General features: G+C 28.0%; 1 protein-coding gene across 2 annotated transcripts in view; it reads left to right on the plus strand.

Annotated features, from left to right (window-relative positions):
* The first annotated feature begins 649 nt into the window (after positions 1-649).
* LOC107438595 (uncharacterized) overlaps positions 650-18967 on the plus strand; it is an 87606-nt gene continuing 69288 nt past the window's right edge. The window contains exon 1 of one of the 2 annotated variants that reach the window (XM_016050909.3): positions 650-881. In XM_016050909.3, the coding sequence (XP_015906395.2) occupies positions 827-881 (55 nt within the window). In that variant the 5' untranslated portion in view covers positions 650-826. The remainder of the gene's footprint in view (positions 882-18967) is intronic. The other variant, XM_071177466.1, reaches the window with a different exon arrangement.

An 18967-nucleotide genomic window follows, 5' to 3' on the forward strand; every position in this document is an offset into this window, starting at 1 on the left:
ATAACTTTAATATAACTACTCAAGTAGAAAAACAGATTCATTGCGGAACCAAATTATCTGTACCTTGAACTATATATATGGTTCGCATTTAAGATATAATGGTTCAGCAAAGATTAGTTTTCATCAAAGTTGAACCATGTTATAGTGTAATTTAGTTTTAGAAGTCTGAAAGTATTGTTAACCTTAGTACTATATTGATGGTTGTAAATAATTTGAACCATATTATAGCTCAACAACTCTCGAAAATTTATGACAGTCTTCCAATTTTCAGAAATAATAATTCGAAGCATTTCCTTAAATCTGTCAACCTCCAATTTCGCTTAGAGGAGAAAGTTAACGTTACTCGCTGTTTAAAGTGCAGTGGTAAAAATAACAAAACAAAAAACTGACAACATAAAAAATAACAATCAAGCGATAAAATAACAAGGTATATATCTTAGAAAAGAAGAAAGTAAAATAAGTTTGAATTTTTATTCAAAACAACACAATGGGACTAAAAATAAAAGAATTGATTAAAGAAAGAAGAATAGGCAGATGGAAGAAAACATTAAATCGTTTTCAGTTCTTCAAGATGAAGGGATAAGGGGGAAGGAAAAATTAAGGGTGGGGGAACAACAGCACGCGCGAATCGTTAGGCCAGCCCCCCTTCAATGTATTATTCCAACAAGTGAATCTGCACGTGGGCCCTTCAAGAACTAAACAACAATTCAAAAAAGAAAAAACAGAAGTGGGCTTATTTGGGTGAAACTACTAACAGGTGCATTAGTGTTTTGAGCATAGGGAGAAGGTGGTAGTGTTTGTGCTTTCCTTTAGTGGGAGGAACATTATGGGATCGTTATGCATGACGAACATGCCAAGTCAATTTCTCTTTCGTTTTATTGGTAAAGTATATTTTTAAATCTTTATATATTTTTTTAAACATTTAATACTTTATGTATCTTTATGAACATTATTATATTACTGAAAGAAGAGTTGCATAAAAATACCGCATTAAAAGTATTATGTATTTTAATGTTACCAAACAAATCCATCTTCCGTGCACCAAGATGTGATTTTGTAATCAAGCATATTTTATATACATAAATAATTTATATTTATTTATATTTGTAATTTTTACAATTATAAATAAATATAAATTATTTATGTATATAAAATATGCTATGTATGATTATAAATCTCTATTTAATCTTTTGTATTGTTTAAATATCTTATTCGTAAGTGTGTTATTACGTAAATATACCGTATTTGTAATGAAATGATATTTTTATGTATGAGAAACATGGCAAAATCGAAATTTTAATTTCGTTATGTTGGCAAAAGTCTAAATGATATAATAAATTTTAAAAATGAAAATCACTTTTTTTTATATAGAAATTTATAATGTCTTAAAAATATTCCTCTAACTTAATTTAGTGTTAGATAAAGATCACATATTTGTAATGCGATGTTTTCACATGTAACGGAATAAATTATTTTTCAGTTTGATTTTTCTCTTTTTCTTAATATTATGAACATTATTAATTAATCCTACTTTTAAGACATTCCTTTTAATATGTATTCTTACATACTTATGATTTTCGTTTAAATAATATTTTGTAATCATGCCGAATGTTAGATATAGCTACCATTCCTAACATTATTCATGTCTTATGTACCTTAAAGCATGAGCTCTAATTTTTTTCTTCCTTTTTTTTTGCTACGGGATTCTAACTAATCAATCTTCTTTCTGCGGAGTCCCAACTTCATAAATAAAATTTACGGTAATTGAGAAAGTTATAACCCATAAGAAAGTTATAACCTATAAGAAAGCTATAACCTATAAGAGACTATATTTAAAATTCTTAGAGGAATGAAGTTTCTCATAATTTTATCATTAATAATCTTAAAATAGATTTTATATACGATAGTTAAATATGCAGTCCTTGTGGTATATCTAGTCCAGTTTTGAATTTGTTTCTGACGTATATAAAAAAGCTGAAATTATTAAAATAAGCGGAATTATGATTTTCTTCTAGATGAAATCTTAAAAGAACTGCTATAAACGTTGAAAATGGTTATCATGGAAAGATATTTCTTTATTAAAGAATAGGAAATAATAATGGAGTACGTGATTGGAAATACTAACGGAATACGCGATAGGAAATACTAATAGAATACGTGGTAGGAAATACTAATGAAATACGATTATAAATGGTTGCTTTTTTCATAATTTGTTCAATATACTGCTGCCAGAAATATTATATATTTCCTATATATTTATATTTTCCTTTATTAGCAATATTATATTTGTCTTACAATAGTTCTTATGGGATTCGTTCAATCTTATCACGTATAAAATGCATACTAAAAACTAATAAAAACGTTAATTCAAAAGCTTCATTTGAAAGCAGCGTTCACAAAAATTATAACTTAAGTAGTTTTGCGTTGGCTATAACCTCCATAACTGAAAGTATTTATTTATTAGAGCAAATCATATGGTACTTTGTTTGTATAAGCTATTATTCGATAAAAAATAAGATTAACTTTGTCTTACTTAGGTTAAATCAAAATTTGAAAATTTAATGTTTGGGAAGAACTGCTTTGATGTTTGAATAATTTGGTTGTTAAAGATATCTAAGTATACGTTAATTTAAATTTATAAGAAAGAATAATAGATTTTTACTGTATTAGATATATAAAGATAAATAATAAATGAAATGACTGCCTTTGAAAAAGTGCAGAAATGAATTTAATTCAGAGTTACTTTCATTTTGTTTTTCTAATATTCCTTTTGACATGAACAATTCCATTTCGAGAATGTGATATCTAGAGTGCTCTTGTTTGCTATTTCTTTTGATCTTGTTAATTACTTTTCTTAATTACCTGAAAATTCAAGTGATTCTTTGAAGTCAGGAAATAAATGAACTATGTAAACCTTTTTAATTTTACAAAAATTTTATTTTCTAAAAGATAATGGGTGTTTTTTTTTTTTTCAATTTCATCAGAATTTATTAAAGGTTGTTTTAATTAATTTTCTTTTGTTGATCCAGACTTATTTCAAATAAGATGATTGATAATTATTTGAAATTAATGTTTTTTTATTCTAAATTTTCTTCCTCAAAATCTAAAAATATTTTGTTAACTTTTAATTTTATTATAAAGTTATAATGTAGCTTTGTATGTCGTGCTATCTCAAATATAGAAAAAAATATTATTAAGGTTTATAGGACTAATTAAAAATGTAAATTTTAGTTTCGAAAAACGAATATTCTAAACAATATATTAACGTGAGATATTTTAAATAAGAAAAAAAAATTAAGAATGCCGGACAAAAATGAATTAATTTACATAAATAAGGCGAAAGACTCGGGGTAGCCTGGTTAACATGGAGTTGGACTCTCGTTCATGAGAACGGGTGTTCGAATGCAGCCGGCCGAAGACTTCCCGTGTAGTAAATAGTGACTGACACGAGGTCAATTTGTCGGGTCACAAAGTCCTTCATTTTCCAATAACAAATTATACCTTTGGAGGTACTGAAGTGGAGATTGATCCTTCCATGGTTCAGGTCAAAATTACGATCTGTGGATGAATGGATGCATGGATGTTTCAGACTTAAAAACGGGTGAGGCAGAAGTCAAATTCTTGACCATAGATGGCACCACTGGAAAGCAAGAACAATCGTACCCCACTGCCTTAATGGCCAACGAAAACAGCCACAAATAAATCGGAATCTTTGTATATACGCATGTCTGTATATACCTTATACAAATCCATTCCTACTTTGGTGTATATGAGCAATTCTACAAATAAACGCCAGTTAGGCGGCCAAAAAAAAAAAAATTTTTTTTTGGGNTAGGGTGTAAAGAAGAAGAAAATTCATGTAGAAATAGTGTGCCCCCTTTTATTTTTTTTTGGCCGCCTAACTGGCGTTTATTTGTAGAATTGCTCATATACGTTCAACGACACGACGGACCAAACTATCTACGTTAAAATTAACTCTAATCACTGGCTTGCGCGCAACATTTAGAAGAAAAATTGTTCTATAGTATGTAATAAAATACTATTTTATAATTAGACGGTTTATTAGCTTGCAGCTCTAAACATTCAAACATTAGTTTTCTCGCACGTTCCTATGAGTTCCTTGTGCTTGGTAACTAATGTTAGTTTATCACAAGTAAAATCAATGTTAAAATTACACAAGTAATGGGATTGATCGTACCGAATTCGCATTTTAAAAGGTATATGAAACTAAGTGTTTCTTATATTGATACTCTTTTATAGAGTGTGTGGCGTAACTACCACTATAAGTATTAAATACCAATTCACTAGTATTTAAGACATGTTAACTTGAATCCATCTTGAGGTACCTTTTGGTAGATGAAAGTTGACATAGTCGATTTATAATTCAACTAATTGGTGACCTCCTGACGTGATATGAACATGTCAACATTGATGGATGGTCCACATTGAACAGTTGATTTGCTTACAAATATACTGCTCAAAGAACGAAAAAAAATCCGGTGAAGAAAAAATAAAGTCTACCGGTCAATAAACAATATTGAAGAAAAAAAATTATGAGCGAAATGCTATGAAGAAAAAATATAATGAGCAAAATGGATAAAAATAAATAGACAGCATGAATTAACTAGTGGTATCCGTTCATCGAATTCTATCACAGATAAAATCTGGAAGGGGAGAAATGGGGCGTAACTACCACTATACATATTAAATATCAATTCACTAGTATATAATCCATGTTAACTTGAATCCATCTTGAGGTACCTTTTGGTAGATGAGGGTATGACATAATCTAAAAATATAAGATCCCCACAAGTGTTTCTACAAACATAATTAGTGGAAACTCAACAAGAACTAATGAAATAATGTGAAGTTGAATATATAAGTATTCTTTCTTTCAGTGAGTTGGAATTCTATCTCATATTCTGGTAAATCTAATTGTATGAAACTGCAGCGGAAGGTGCAGCAAATAATAAAAAATATTAAGAGTGTATATTAGGATGTAAGTAGGATGGTGATATTAGGGTACTTTTCCGTTTCGATGTGAAGCAAAGAATCTATTACCATAGTACCTATATTTTACTATCCTTAGTATAATAGGCTCTCATTACCACAGTACTTATAATGGCAATACCAGAAGTATTTAATACTACATTTAACTAAGCATTACACACATCAATTTTAGTTTGGCTGTTTCTTTCTCGCTTCGAAATAAGTACTGATATTAGATTGTTCGCGACAAAAGCCTATAAAAATATTTGTTTAGTTACTAATAATTTTCGAGAATTGCAATTAACTAAGTTCACCAATTGGCATTAATTAAAATATAGGCTAAATATGAAATATAAAAGGCTAAATTAATGGATAAAAAATGCTTATTCGCCTATAGAAACCGGAAAAAATCGTCGTATTGCTATTGACGCCAATGATGCTAAATTGATTTTAGTAATAGATACAAATTGAAATGGAAAATAAGTTTTGAAGTATAAAGATAAATTTAAGGATAAAAGGTGCTTCTTCATCTAGAAAAAAAAGCAAAAAATCACATTATTATTGACGCCAATGATGCCAAATTAATATTCGTAATGTATAGTACTGCTGCTATGTCGTTTGATGTATATTTAATCTATAGTAAATACTGACATTGGAACTAAGATACCTTTGTGGAAATAGAATTTTACGACCCACTGAAGGGGGAATGAACAAGAGAAAATTATTGATTATACTAATTTTCTACTATCAGGAGGTGGCCAAGAGATACGGCATTATGCCAAATGACACCGAATGGAATCAATTGTTATTTTGAAGAGATGGACTTCTAAAAACATGTTTTGCTTAATCTGATAATGTAGAAAGCTACCGAGAAAGACAAAAATTAATTAGAAATAATCGGAATATTGCTCTGACTTAATTAATTGTGTTGCTATATGTTTTTCAGTTTTGTGCATCATTAATTCCACTGTTTTATTTATTTTTTTTAACCCCGTGCAAAGAACGAGCTTAAAGCTAGTTATAATAGTAAAATAAAAATTTTGTGTGTCTTTTCGCTCGTGTGCGCGTGTATTTTTGACTTATAACTCCAAAACCATTTGTTACGACTTAGAGAAAATTTTACATTGGGTGAAAAAAGAAATTTTGGAACGTGATTCTAAAAATGGTTTTAAAATTTCAATTGGGTACTTGCACTCGAAGAAGAAGAAGACAACCAATACCCATGCATGTGACCTATGATGTCAGCACCAGCTAATCTTTATCAGCAATATGGAGTACTAAAATTGAGCTAAGTCTCTCTACATAACTTAAAATATTAATTAACGTTGAGTTAATTAAATAGAGAACCGTACAGCAAATCAAATTTGTTGAAATATAATTCTTTCTAGTCTACTTCTTTTAATTAACTTTAATTTATTATTTGTTCATGTATATAATTGTAACTGTTATATATTTTTGTTTTGTGTACCTGACAACTTCGATGCATAATAAGTTTGTTTGTGTTCTACATGGCTTCGCGCCTGTCTTTGTGTTATTATATAGTGGTAGAACTAAAATATTTGTGAAAGATTATAGGCTGCGTTACTTAAGAGAATTGGTACTTGGCAGGCTTGGCTTCCTCAAAGTAGAATAAAAAGAACAATTGCTAGCGTAAACAAATGCCACGTTTCAATAACCAATCAGGATCGAGATACCCACACTACGTCACTTGCAGGTATCCCATTATATAAATTCGGGAGAGACGTTCGAAAAACGGAATTTTTCATCGGTTTCTATTGTTTCCATGCCAAACAGCTATTGTTTCAAAGCCATCGTAGCTATCGTTACTATAGATTATTCTAAATTATCAAATATTTTAAGCAATAACATCATTCACGTCTGCTCTTATAGCTCTCATTAATAAAAAAAATGGTTTTTATTGCACGTTCTTATGTCAATCGTTCGGAAAAGACACTGGAAAAAGTTGAAATTTAGGATCGGTTTAGCATTGACCATAGTTTTAAATAAAACTATCATTGGTCTATATAAATTTTCAAATATTTTAAAAGTAAAATCATTGATGTTTGCTAGCTTATAGCTCTCATGATTTAAGAAAAGTATTTTTTGCTCGTTCTTTAATAACTTTATTTGTTATAATTGTTAATGATAAAAGATTTATGTGAACATGTTAATATGCGTGAACTACTTCACTAAATTAGTATTTCTAAAAGTATTGTAAACCACGTAATTATTTTGTTTGTAGTTATGCTTTTAAAATGTGTTTCTATAATGTTTTGTTTTCTGAAACCAACGGTAATGAAGAAAAAGTTAGGAACTTAAAAGAAAGAGAAATTAATTTAGAAATGGTGTTAAATCGTTTAATGAAAACGTAAAAAAAAGGCATTCTATGATTGGTGTCAATGATGCTTAACTAATTTCGGTAATAGGTGCTAAACAAATGACAAAAATAAGCCATGTACTAATAAGCAAAATTAATAGTTAAATGATACTAGTTCACTTAGAAGAAAATAAAAATATAGCCATACTATTATTGACGTCAATAATGCTTTATTATATTTGGTAATAGGCACTACTTGTATTATGGTAGTTGGTGTAATTTTAATAGGTAGTGGATATACTAATATAGGTACAATATATTCTATTTGTATATTTATTACCCATTTAAACTGCATCAATCCTGTTAGTGTTATTATAGATACCGTGAAGAAAAAAAATTATGTCTCCTCGGTAAGTAATAAGCACTGAGGATTAATTATTGCTGCAAATGTTTCTCACTACAGTTAATACTTATTTTGATATGTTGAACTCTTAAAAATGAGATTTGCTCAATATAATAGCATAAAACCGTGAGGAAAGGTAACGAATAATAATAATAGAAAAAAATGAAACTGAAATTATTTTAGCAGCATTTATTTATTGCGGTTCTATGCAGAATTTAAGAGTAAATTAGTACTGTAACCCACCATGAAGGAAAAATTCCATTAATGAAATATAAAAAAAAACAATTTAATACACAGAAATAATTTAAAAAATATCACAACTCACTATCCTCTTAACTTTATAACCACTAGCGAGGTAACAAATAATTCGAGCAATACAAATACGTATGAATTCATTTCCCCCCTGAAATCTATTTAATTCGAAAATCTGCTGGTAAAGCAACGATTTTAGTTTTGCTTCAGAATTGACTACAACGCTGTTCAATTCTAAGAATCAGAACCTTTGTTAATAAGTGTGTTAAGCAATCTAGCACCACAAGAAAGAAAAATCTCATCGTTGAAATAAAATAAAAAGTATCACACTCAATAGTTTCTTAACTTTGTTAGCACTAGCGAGATAACAAACAATGACAGTACTTCAAACATGGCTAAATGAGATTTTTTTTCTAATACTGTCATTTTTATATAAACGTTTGAAGGTAAAATAATATTTTTAACGACTACTTTAGAGATTTTTTAACATTTCTATTTAACTTACTTACTAAATTATAACTGAGTTTTACCGCTACTTTGAAGAAATTTACCCGTTACTTTGAAGGAAATGACTTTTTTTTTTAATCTTAATATTTTGAACTCCACTCAATGATAGAAGAGTAAATATTAATAAAACGTAAAGGAAGTAAATACAACGAGAGTAAATTTGCACTTCTGAAATCATATTGCAACAACATTCCAGACTAGAAACATTTCTATGTACGCATTTTAAAAGAGCTAATACTATGAAATATTCTGAGAGAAATATTTTCAGGGAAAAAAAACGGTTCGAATCGAAGTGATGTATTTACAGAGCAAACAAATATGACAATCTTGTTTGCAAGATTGCGAGCAACCCATGTATCCAGGGCAACGTGACAAAAGTTGAAATCTTTTCAGTCGTCCTTTGACAGTGTGTAAAAATTTCAAGCAGGCGGAAATACAAATCATTTTTTCGTCTCCTTTCGAACTTTTAAAAGGAAGCATTCTCATAAAAGCCAGAATTCTATTCTCACAGTGAATTCTCAGAAAGGATTTCAGAGAAAAATTTTCGTGTAAAACAATGTGTTACATTTTCTCGCACTTTTGTTTTTATCGAATGCATATTTAATTACAGTTGTAAAGAATGTTAAATTTTTAAACCACAAAACCGAAAACAACGTTTTAAATTCGTGCGTTCGTGAATTTTTCTGGAGGAAAGTAGTTTTATTGGTTTATTTACTTGTCTGCGTAATAAACTTGCACTCTCTGCAACTAATCCCTTTGATTTTTTTTCTTCCTTTACTTTGAAATGGAATTTAAAGAAATCTAAGGAATTTCGTTAAGAGAAAATATCGCAAGAAAGTAATTCTTATTTGTATTAAATGAAGTTTTTCATTAAATTGTAATTCTGAAGAATTTTATAAAAATACATTTTACTGTTTCATTAATGTAGTTCTGATATTTTTTAAGTAGAGAATATAATGAATTCAAAACTAGATTCAATAATTAAAAAAATATAGTAACTTGTAAGACTTAAAGCTGTTCTCCCTTTTGTATACTATCTGATGGCGATCTGCATTACATTCACCTTTAAAATAATCTGATATTTGTATTCAGAAATAAAATATTGATATAGTTTTTAATATGTATGCTTTAATATAATGATATGTAATAATATGTATGCTTTAGTGATTAAAAATTACCATGATTTTTTTTAATGATTAAGGCAATTTTATACAAATGAGGGCGAATTTAGTAGTACGGAGAGTACGGCAAAAAACAGTATTCAAATTTCACTCATCTATTTTGAAAAAAGAAAGGAAAGAAGAAAAAGATATGAGCTTGCTTCTTTTGGAATAATTTTATTTCACATCATAAGTTAAACTTTGCAAACTACTTTTATATTCTAACATATGAAACTGAATCTATTATTCAAAATTAGGAAACTGAGATCTTGAATAGCAAAAAGTATCGGAATTACGGGTCAGATAAATGACAAATTTCTGACGCATAAGTCTGAAATTGCATGCTGTTTCAAACAAAAATTTCAAAAGGCTTCGAAACTCTTAACTTTGTTTCTAAAGGTAGAAAAAAATTTTTTTTTCAACGCACTACTGAAATGCTTTTGATACACATCTGATGCGTCTAAATTAAATTTTAAGTTATTTATTTATTTATTCTTTTTGACGTTTCTGCACGTCCCAGATAGCATTTCAGATTTCTCTTTTTCAATAACAATACTATAACACCAGGAAATACAAGAAATAATACTTTTTCAAACAGATTAAAAAGTTTACATGATTGCAATTCAGATATTTTTTAGTGATGGTGTCGAAAATGACACGAAATGAGATTATAAGATTGAACTTCTAAGAATTATTTCAAATGTAACTCACAAATCGCTGCCTGTAAAATGCTTATTTCATTTAAAGTGTGATTTGAAGGCATTTTGTCTCGTTAAAAGATGCGTCTTCTATTTTTAGAGTTTCACCAAATAAAAGAGGAAACTATAACTAAAAACTAACTGTATTATGTAATCACTATTGTGCAAATGATAATGAATATTATTTCCGATAATTCCTTTTACTCCAAATCTTCAGTTGCTGTTTTTTATTTCCTCGGGCAACAAAAATTAGGCAAAATTTGTTTGTTACCTTAGCTTTGGGTATAAATCAATTTGCTAATGACATACAAACAATTCCAAAAAAAGCTTTAATTTTTGCTGGACATAACTTTTCAGAAAGATAGTAGTTTTTAAAATAAAAGAAAATGAAGAAAATTTTTTCTTAATAGTCAAATGTTCGAATTATTACTTATAGAAAATAACTTACAATTGGAACGTTCCTTGTAGGTAAAAATTAAAATGGCTGTGCACGTTTTGATTTGCAACATTAAATATTAAAAATAAAACATTAACTTTGTTAACAATGTTCCAAAGTGTTTAAATGAAAAATAAGTTACCTGAAACAATAGGCAACTTGCGTTCTTGTCAAATTTCCACTGTAAATAACTAAAATTGATTTTTGTTAAATTATATAGGGTAAGGAAGGATAGGTGAAAAAGTGGTAAAAAGTAACAAAGGGGAAAGCTGCGAGTAGAGCTTAATTTTAAATGGTCTAACATTGCAAATTACAAAATTTCAGTCATACAAATATTGATAACTACTAATGTAATGAAACTTAAATAATTAAATACTTAATTAAAAGTCATTAAATAAATAATAAATTAACATGGTAATGGAGAGGAAGTGTAGCAGAGAGGAATAAATAAATCTGCATGAGCAGTAATTGAACAGGACTTGAAAAGAAGAAAAGCTTATGTAAATCTGAAAAACTTAATTTGATATTAGCATAAAAAAGAATTAAAACAATATATTTAAAACAATTATGCTCGTAACAGAAGGGAAAGTGAATAAATCATCTTTACATTCTCAAAGCTTTATTTTTTTTTCGAATACAGCAAATATAATGGCAATTTTCAGAATGGCTATATTATCTATAGACCACGCAAAATGCCCTGGGTCCAGTTTTGCAAATTCAACATAAATAATTTAATTAAAACCATTACGGTAAGAGAGTGGAAACAAATCCTGGGACAACATTAAAATGTTCAATTTTTTGTCTAAAATAATGTAAAGACTGTATTTAAGATAGGCTGTGATATATTTTTCATGTAACGCCATTTTACAACTAGAGAAATCAAAGTTATTTTTAATAAAAAGTTCGTTTAATTGCAGTACAAGGCCATACAAGCAGCCCGGGGATCCATTTTTTCTAATTCAACACAGATAATTTAATTACGTAAATACGGTAAAAGAGTGGAAATAAATCCTTAGACAACATTTAAATGTTCGATTTTTTTCACGAAAATAATTTTAAGACGGTATTTAAGGTAAGCTGTGATATATTTTTCATGTTACGCAATTTTACAACTAGAGAAATTAAAACAAACTAAGGCAAACAACGTTAAAGAGCACAAAAATATTATTAAATGCAGACAGCTGCTTCGGATGCTCAAAGGGCAACCTTCATCAGTGCAACAGAAAGCTGTATAGTACTCATTTTCTGTTCCACTGATGAAGGTTGCCATTTGAGCATCCGAAACAGCTGTCTGCATTTAATAATATTTTTGTGCTCTTTAACGTTGTTTACCTTAGTTCGTATTTTAGCACAAAGGTCGCTCACTTGTGTATTTAGAGAAATTAAAATTTTTTTTAATTTAAGATTTGATTAATTGCAGTTAAATAAGAGGGGGTAAAGACTAGGAAGTAGCAATTTAATTGTAACTGGCATCTGACATATTAAAACTGTACGGAGTCATTTTTTTAACATTAATTTCTATGCAACAACATTTACTATAGACATTAATAAAAGTAAATTTGAATGCTCAAAAATTTTATTTGGAACTGTATTTAAGTAATTAAAATTACTTAAATTCTACTTCAAGATGAAAGGTACTCATTCCTTACTTCGTACACCTATCACTTGTCTAAAGCATAGGTAAATGAAGAAATAATTCTGGTAAAATTACCACATTGTATGATAAAGTCATTTTTTTATATAAAAACCCATAATTCTGGCAATAAAGCAAAATAAATGGTAATCAAGCCTTCAATTTGGTAATTTTTCTCTTCAAATGGTAATGGTTTACCGGAAATTTCTGTTTTTTAAAAATTATAGTTCTTATTACCACACATTTAGTAACATTTACCAAGCTAAAAACTATATATTACCGGATATATTGTTCTTATACTATGCTTTAAGCTAACGCGATAAAATTACAAAATAAAAAAAAATACTCCATTTACCCATTGCAAATTTTACCAAAATCATTCCCAAAGTGATGCGGTAAAAATTTTCTGAGTTTCTTGGTGTTCCCCTAGAGCCAGAAACACGGTAAATTTTACCATATTCAGGTAGTTTTTACCCTATTTTTTCTCAATGCTTTATGTTCATAAAAACATTAAATAAAAACATCATTCGTCAAAAGTATTCAAATTCAAATAATATCATGAAACATAAAAAAAAAAACATGTGTTGTATAATTTTTTTTTTCAAAGATTGATTGCGACAATTTTTTTTTCTCATATTTTGATGTCTCAACGCGAAGAATAAGTTATTTCATCCTTTTATTTATATGCGATAAAAAGTAAAGCGTATAAAAAAAAATGAATTTTTTTTATTTTTTTAAATTTTTTTTTTATGAGGCTTTTTTGCAAATGATGGAAGAAAGAAATGGACAAACCTACGGAAGCTAAGACATCAGTAATTAAAGCTTATTTTTTTTTGATTTTTTAATTTAAAAAAGATTATTGAATCACTACTCATTTTGCACAATTTATTTTTCTTTTAAGATTGCTAAAAAAAATACTTTTAACGATGTTGGAGGAAGATGCAAAGTGCAAATCATTGGAGCGGATCATTAACTGCATGCATAAGCTCAAAAATTGAAAAAAGAATTTAATAAATAAATAAAAAGAAAAATGCGAATTGAAAATTAAAGTACAGTTTTCTAATCTAAAAGCTCTCTATCTTTCCCTAGTTTAAAAGAAGAGAAATATGAGATAAAAAAACCACTCTAAAAATGAAAGATCTAAAAGGTTTTTAAAGAAACTACCGCATTTGGCGATAAATCGCTTTTCGCTTAATCAGATAAATTGCATTAAAATTGATGCGGTGAGGCAAAAATTAGAGTTGTCATTTCAGCTAAGACGAAGAAAAATATTTGGAATTGGTAAGTTATGTATGCGAATTTTAATGACAAAATATGAAATCATATTTTTTCTTCTTTTAATGTGCACAACAATATCCTTTCAGCTTTTAATAATTAGTTTTGATTGCAGATTATTATCATGCTTTTAAACATAAAAGTCATTACGTTTTTGATTTTAGAAAATGATAATTCCAATTACCGTATTTTCAATTTTCGTTTTACTTTTATTCATAGATATATTGATTTTTAAATGAAAAATGATTTAAAACACTTTATCAATCAGATTCTTAATAGAAAACTAATATTCTTTATAATTTTGCTAAGAACTTAATTTTGAAGATACTCCATTTAAACTTTTTTTTTTTTTTTTTTGTTTCTGCAATTTTNTTTTTTTTTTTTTTTTTTTTGCTTTACTCTGTCACTAATTCATGTTTGAAAAACAAGTTTTTTTTTGCATTGAACGAGCTGAAAATTATATAAATTTGCTGTTTCAATTTATAATGTTATTGCAACTTTTAACTTCCTTATTTAAATTTAAACAACAACTATAAAATATGCAATATTTTTCTCAAAATTTCCTTTAAATAAACTTTTGCTATGGTTAAAAAATTAAAAAAGCATTAGGTGAAAATGTAAGTTTTAAAAGAAATTTTTCAATATATCTTTCCAAACATAGAATTTTTTTTAAAAAAAATTATATAACTATTTTAATATTACGTCTACGCTATTATTAATGTTTTTTTTTTTAAATATAACGACTTATATTGTTTCAATATTTATCTATATATGTAAGTAGTAGATTTTTTTTCCCACGCTGTTTATCACCTTCTTTGAATTTAAAATTTATTTCAAGTCGAAACTGCAATTGAAAATATTGAAATATTTACAATCAATCGGAAATGATGGATTATATTGACCAATGAAAAATAACGAATAAATAAATTTTTTATGTGTATTTTTTAATCAATACATTACGTTTTATTGTGGGTGAAAGTAATGTTCTGGTTTGAATTAAACATAAACCTAAAAACATTGAAGAAAAAGATGCCACGCATAAATCTCTTTGCCTCTTAAAGTTAGTTATTAATATTTAAAAGTGATTCATGAAATTGAGGTTGATGTATTTTTCTTAATAATCTTTTTAACCAAAACAATGGAAACTTGACTATAAATCCACTTTTATTACAGATCTGCAATCGAATAATATATATCTATATATTTTAATTAAAATGAACAGATATATTACAAGACGCTATTGGTTTCGTTTTTGAATAGACCACCTTCCGCGGTGCCATTGTGTCAAGGCTGGGCATTGCCAACCAGAACCAGTCTGCGTCAAGGTCAATCAAAACTGTTCCGGGTCATAATTACGAGATTTTCTGCTACCGTAAGATTACATTTTTGTTAGCATAAATTAATAAGTTTGAACGACGAATGTTTTTAAAGGTTTTTTTTAGGGTTTTTCCTTTGAGGATAGGGTTTTTATTTCGTATTGTTTGTTTTCGTTTTTAAGGGGTTTCTTTGTGCCAAGGACAAAGGGACTTAATGTTCCGTTTTGAAAGGAAGTAAATAGAAGTTTATTTTTTCTTGTTTATAATATTTCGGTTATGTATAGTTAAATTTAATAAAAATGTTTGTGTTTTTTTAATGTGAGATTTTGTTTGTAGCAATTCTATTTATATATTTTTGCGACATTTAATTTGATAAATCTTAAATAATCTCTAAAAAACCAATATTTTTATGAGTTAAAAAAGTAATTTTACTTCTTACACATATAATTTTTTTTAATCTTTTTTATTATAGTCAAAACTTTAAATTTGTTCCTTGCGTGTTTGGAGATTTTTACTTCACACTATTTTTCAGATTCGTAATTTCTACTTCATATTTTTCTCACATTCATCTTAGTAACATAAGGATTTCAAATTCTCAATTAATGACTTATATAGTATAGTGCAATTGTTTTAATTTAACCTTCGATTTCTCATCTTAACGTATCTACGTATGTAACATATCTAGAACATTTGTGTACGTAAGTGTATTCTTTTAAACACAAATTAGAACAAAAAAAATTTTAAAAAAATTTTAGGAAGAAAAGGGGGAGATACGAGAATGTCTAACTCTTAGCATGATGGCAAGGTTGATTAAAGCATCGATCAAGGTTGATTAAAGCATGATGGCAAGGTTGATTAAAGCATGATTGCAAGGTTGATTAAAGCATACTGTAAACTAGTTCGATTATTTAATTTATGAATATCACTCAAGGTTTTAATAAATGCACCTTTTATAATCGTAGTTGGAATTTTAACTAGTCTATCATGAGAGGCAAAAACCTTAACTATATTTTAAGTCAACTTTCTTATGTTTATAGTTTATTTGAAATTGCAATTCTTCAACGAGAGGGTGATTTTTATGACTGTCTATTCACATTTTACAAGAAGGGTTTTGGTGTCAAGGGGAGAGACAAGGGGTGCCTAAAGGTATCCATTACTCCAAGTTATAGTAATTCTTTACTTATACTGTTGGTAAAGAAGAAGTTTTAAGGTAAAACTGATTGAGTTTTAGATCTACGTAAGAGTTAGTTATTTTTTATTAAGTGGAAAAAAGAGAAGAAAAGAAGAACTTATCAGGAAAATGCTCGAAGAGTAATTCGTCGATTTCTTTTTCTACTGATAGTTTTTTGGGTGGGACATAACACGTAAAACTTATTTTGTCTGTTATGAAGTAATTGTGAAATTATAAAGTTCCAAAAACTACATATTTTACCCTAAATTCACCCCCGAAAATCTATCAAACCTTCAGGCGAAAACAACTGTTGCTTGTAAATGGTAGTTGAAATTTAAGTCTTTTTAAAACCTCTACTTTTCGTGAAAAAATTCTACATAAATTCGGGTTGTAATGAACATGCTTATATTCTCACCACTGACTATATTTTATTTTATAATCGCCCTTGAACAGCCAACCCATGTTTTGAGTTTATTTACTTCATAATTTGTAGTTAATTTAGTTTCAGAAAACAATAACTTTAAAAAATAATTTACATTAAGATTTGGAGGAAATTTATTTTCAAATACTTAAATATGAATATATATANAAAATTGAAAAAATTCTAGTAAAAGTTTATTTTACTGAGGGATTAATTTGCTCTCATATCATTTGAATTTAAAACTTTATTTTATAACCATCGTTTAACAGCTGACCTAATTTTGGGTCTTACGACTATTAATGTTTAACTATGCAGTCTTTTAATTTTGAACCCAATGCAGGTAACAAGGGAACTCCTTAGTCATGTATTGGGTAAAATTTTGAATTCGAGGAAGACATTTTGATAGAACTAATCCGTATTTGTTTTACATGGAGAAGAAAACCACGAAAACTTCCCATGGTTAGCCTGGCGGCAAGAAGACTCTAACCAATGACCCGTCTATCACTGAGGATATTTTGCGTCAGAACTGTGGTCAGTGAGAGCCAGGTACGGATTTTTGTATCGATCAGCCATCGTTGGGATTCAAACCCGGTTCTTCTTATTGGCAGGCTACCGCTCTATCGCCTGAGCACTGAGCCATGTTTATATTCTCACCACTTAAACTATAATTGATTCTGTTTTATAGTCTACACATAAGACTTACTCGTACAAATAAATATTATACTGCAGATAAACATTATGTAACTGGGTACCGTGATACCATTGTATATGTCGTTAAGCTCTGGAAACTTAGCGAAGTTTCGAAAATCCTTTTCTAAGAACACTCTATATACATTTGGCGCAGATTTCATAAACTTCTATGGTATCTACTCTTTACTGATGAAATCATATTTACTCTAATGTTTACTTCATGTTATTGGTATCAGAAGTATAATTTTAATTATCCGAATTAATAACTAAGGAATATGAAAGAGAAATTATATTGTATCTTTTTTTCTTACTTTTTTACGGTCTGGTATTTGTTGTTAGATCTTAATGATCATATCCTGCTTTCATGCTAGCTTTTCACAAAGATTGCTTCCCGTAGTTTTAATAACAAGACAACTTCTAAAAACAAAGTTAATAATAGAATAAAGGTTACAGTAATCATTAGCTACTACTAAATTCGTAACGATGATATGCTCATCTTTAAGTAAATTTAGAAAAGATTGTTTTGGGTCTTACTGGTACCAATGGTTAATTGATAGAATATTAAAATACATACGAAAAGGAATTGTTCAAAGAAAATCAAATTCGACTTTCTTGAGCAGAAAAATTTTTAAATTTTACTTAACTGCTATTTTTCATTGGGAGTTAAAAAGCATTCGTGTTAAAATTAAAATTTTAAATAAAATTTTAAATCATAATTTTTTTTTCTGTACTTAATTACGACTCGAAGCATTGCAAACTGTGTATTGTTGCGCTATTGTACCAGTACATAAATAACAATATTCTTTTTTTTCTTTTTTTAATGCCAATACATTTATTTCTTGAACATCTGACACAGATGGAGCAGTGGTGTTCCTTTTAAATATTGTTTTGTGACACTCTCATTGCAAATAAAAATATATTTTGGTATTTTTAATTATGAAGAAAGAGTCTAATAAGTCTTTTAGATAATGATAATTATATTTTAACCAAAATATGAAAACCAAAAGAAAGTGATTTAAATTTTTCGTCTTTTAGGTTCAAAGATTTATCAATAATTGATTTCGTAAATTAAAGAAATTTCAATGTAGTATGACATTTTCTCTTAGATCTAAAAAGCTACAAATAAGTGCAAATTTGAAAAAAAAAATATTGCTTGAAAGTGAGCAGCGCCATAACCATAAATTATAAAATTTTTGAATATAATATTTTTCCTATATGTTGACCTAAATTGATAAGAAAATGAAAAAGTATGAAAAATGTGTTTAATAAAAACTCTGAGTCAAAGGTTTAAAAAATTTGTACCTTTGGTTTAATTGGGTAGTTTTATATATTTCTTAATCGGCAATTATAAAATTATGCATTATTTCTAACATTGCTTTAAGTTTATTTTATACATATTTTTTGAATTATGAATATATATTACAAATATGTTTTAGACAGTTAGAAAAATGCTTAAGTTTCAGTAAGTCGAAAGAATTATTGTATAATATGTAACCCAATAAATTTATTTCGTAAAATAATTATAGAAACTTTAATTCTTCACCATGGGTTGTCTTATACTGTAAAAAATTCAGAGTCAAATTACAGTATTACGTAACGGAACTTCAGCTGCATCATCTTTATAAACCATTTTATCGTAAGATCCAATTTTTAAATTATCATACTATAATTTTCACTGTAATATTTAACAAGGATGATA

The sequence above is a fragment of the Parasteatoda tepidariorum genome, chromosome 2 (assembly GCF_043381705.1).
Source record: "Parasteatoda tepidariorum isolate YZ-2023 chromosome 2, CAS_Ptep_4.0, whole genome shotgun sequence".
In the NCBI taxonomy this organism is placed as follows: Eukaryota; Metazoa; Arthropoda; class Arachnida; order Araneae; family Theridiidae; genus Parasteatoda; species Parasteatoda tepidariorum.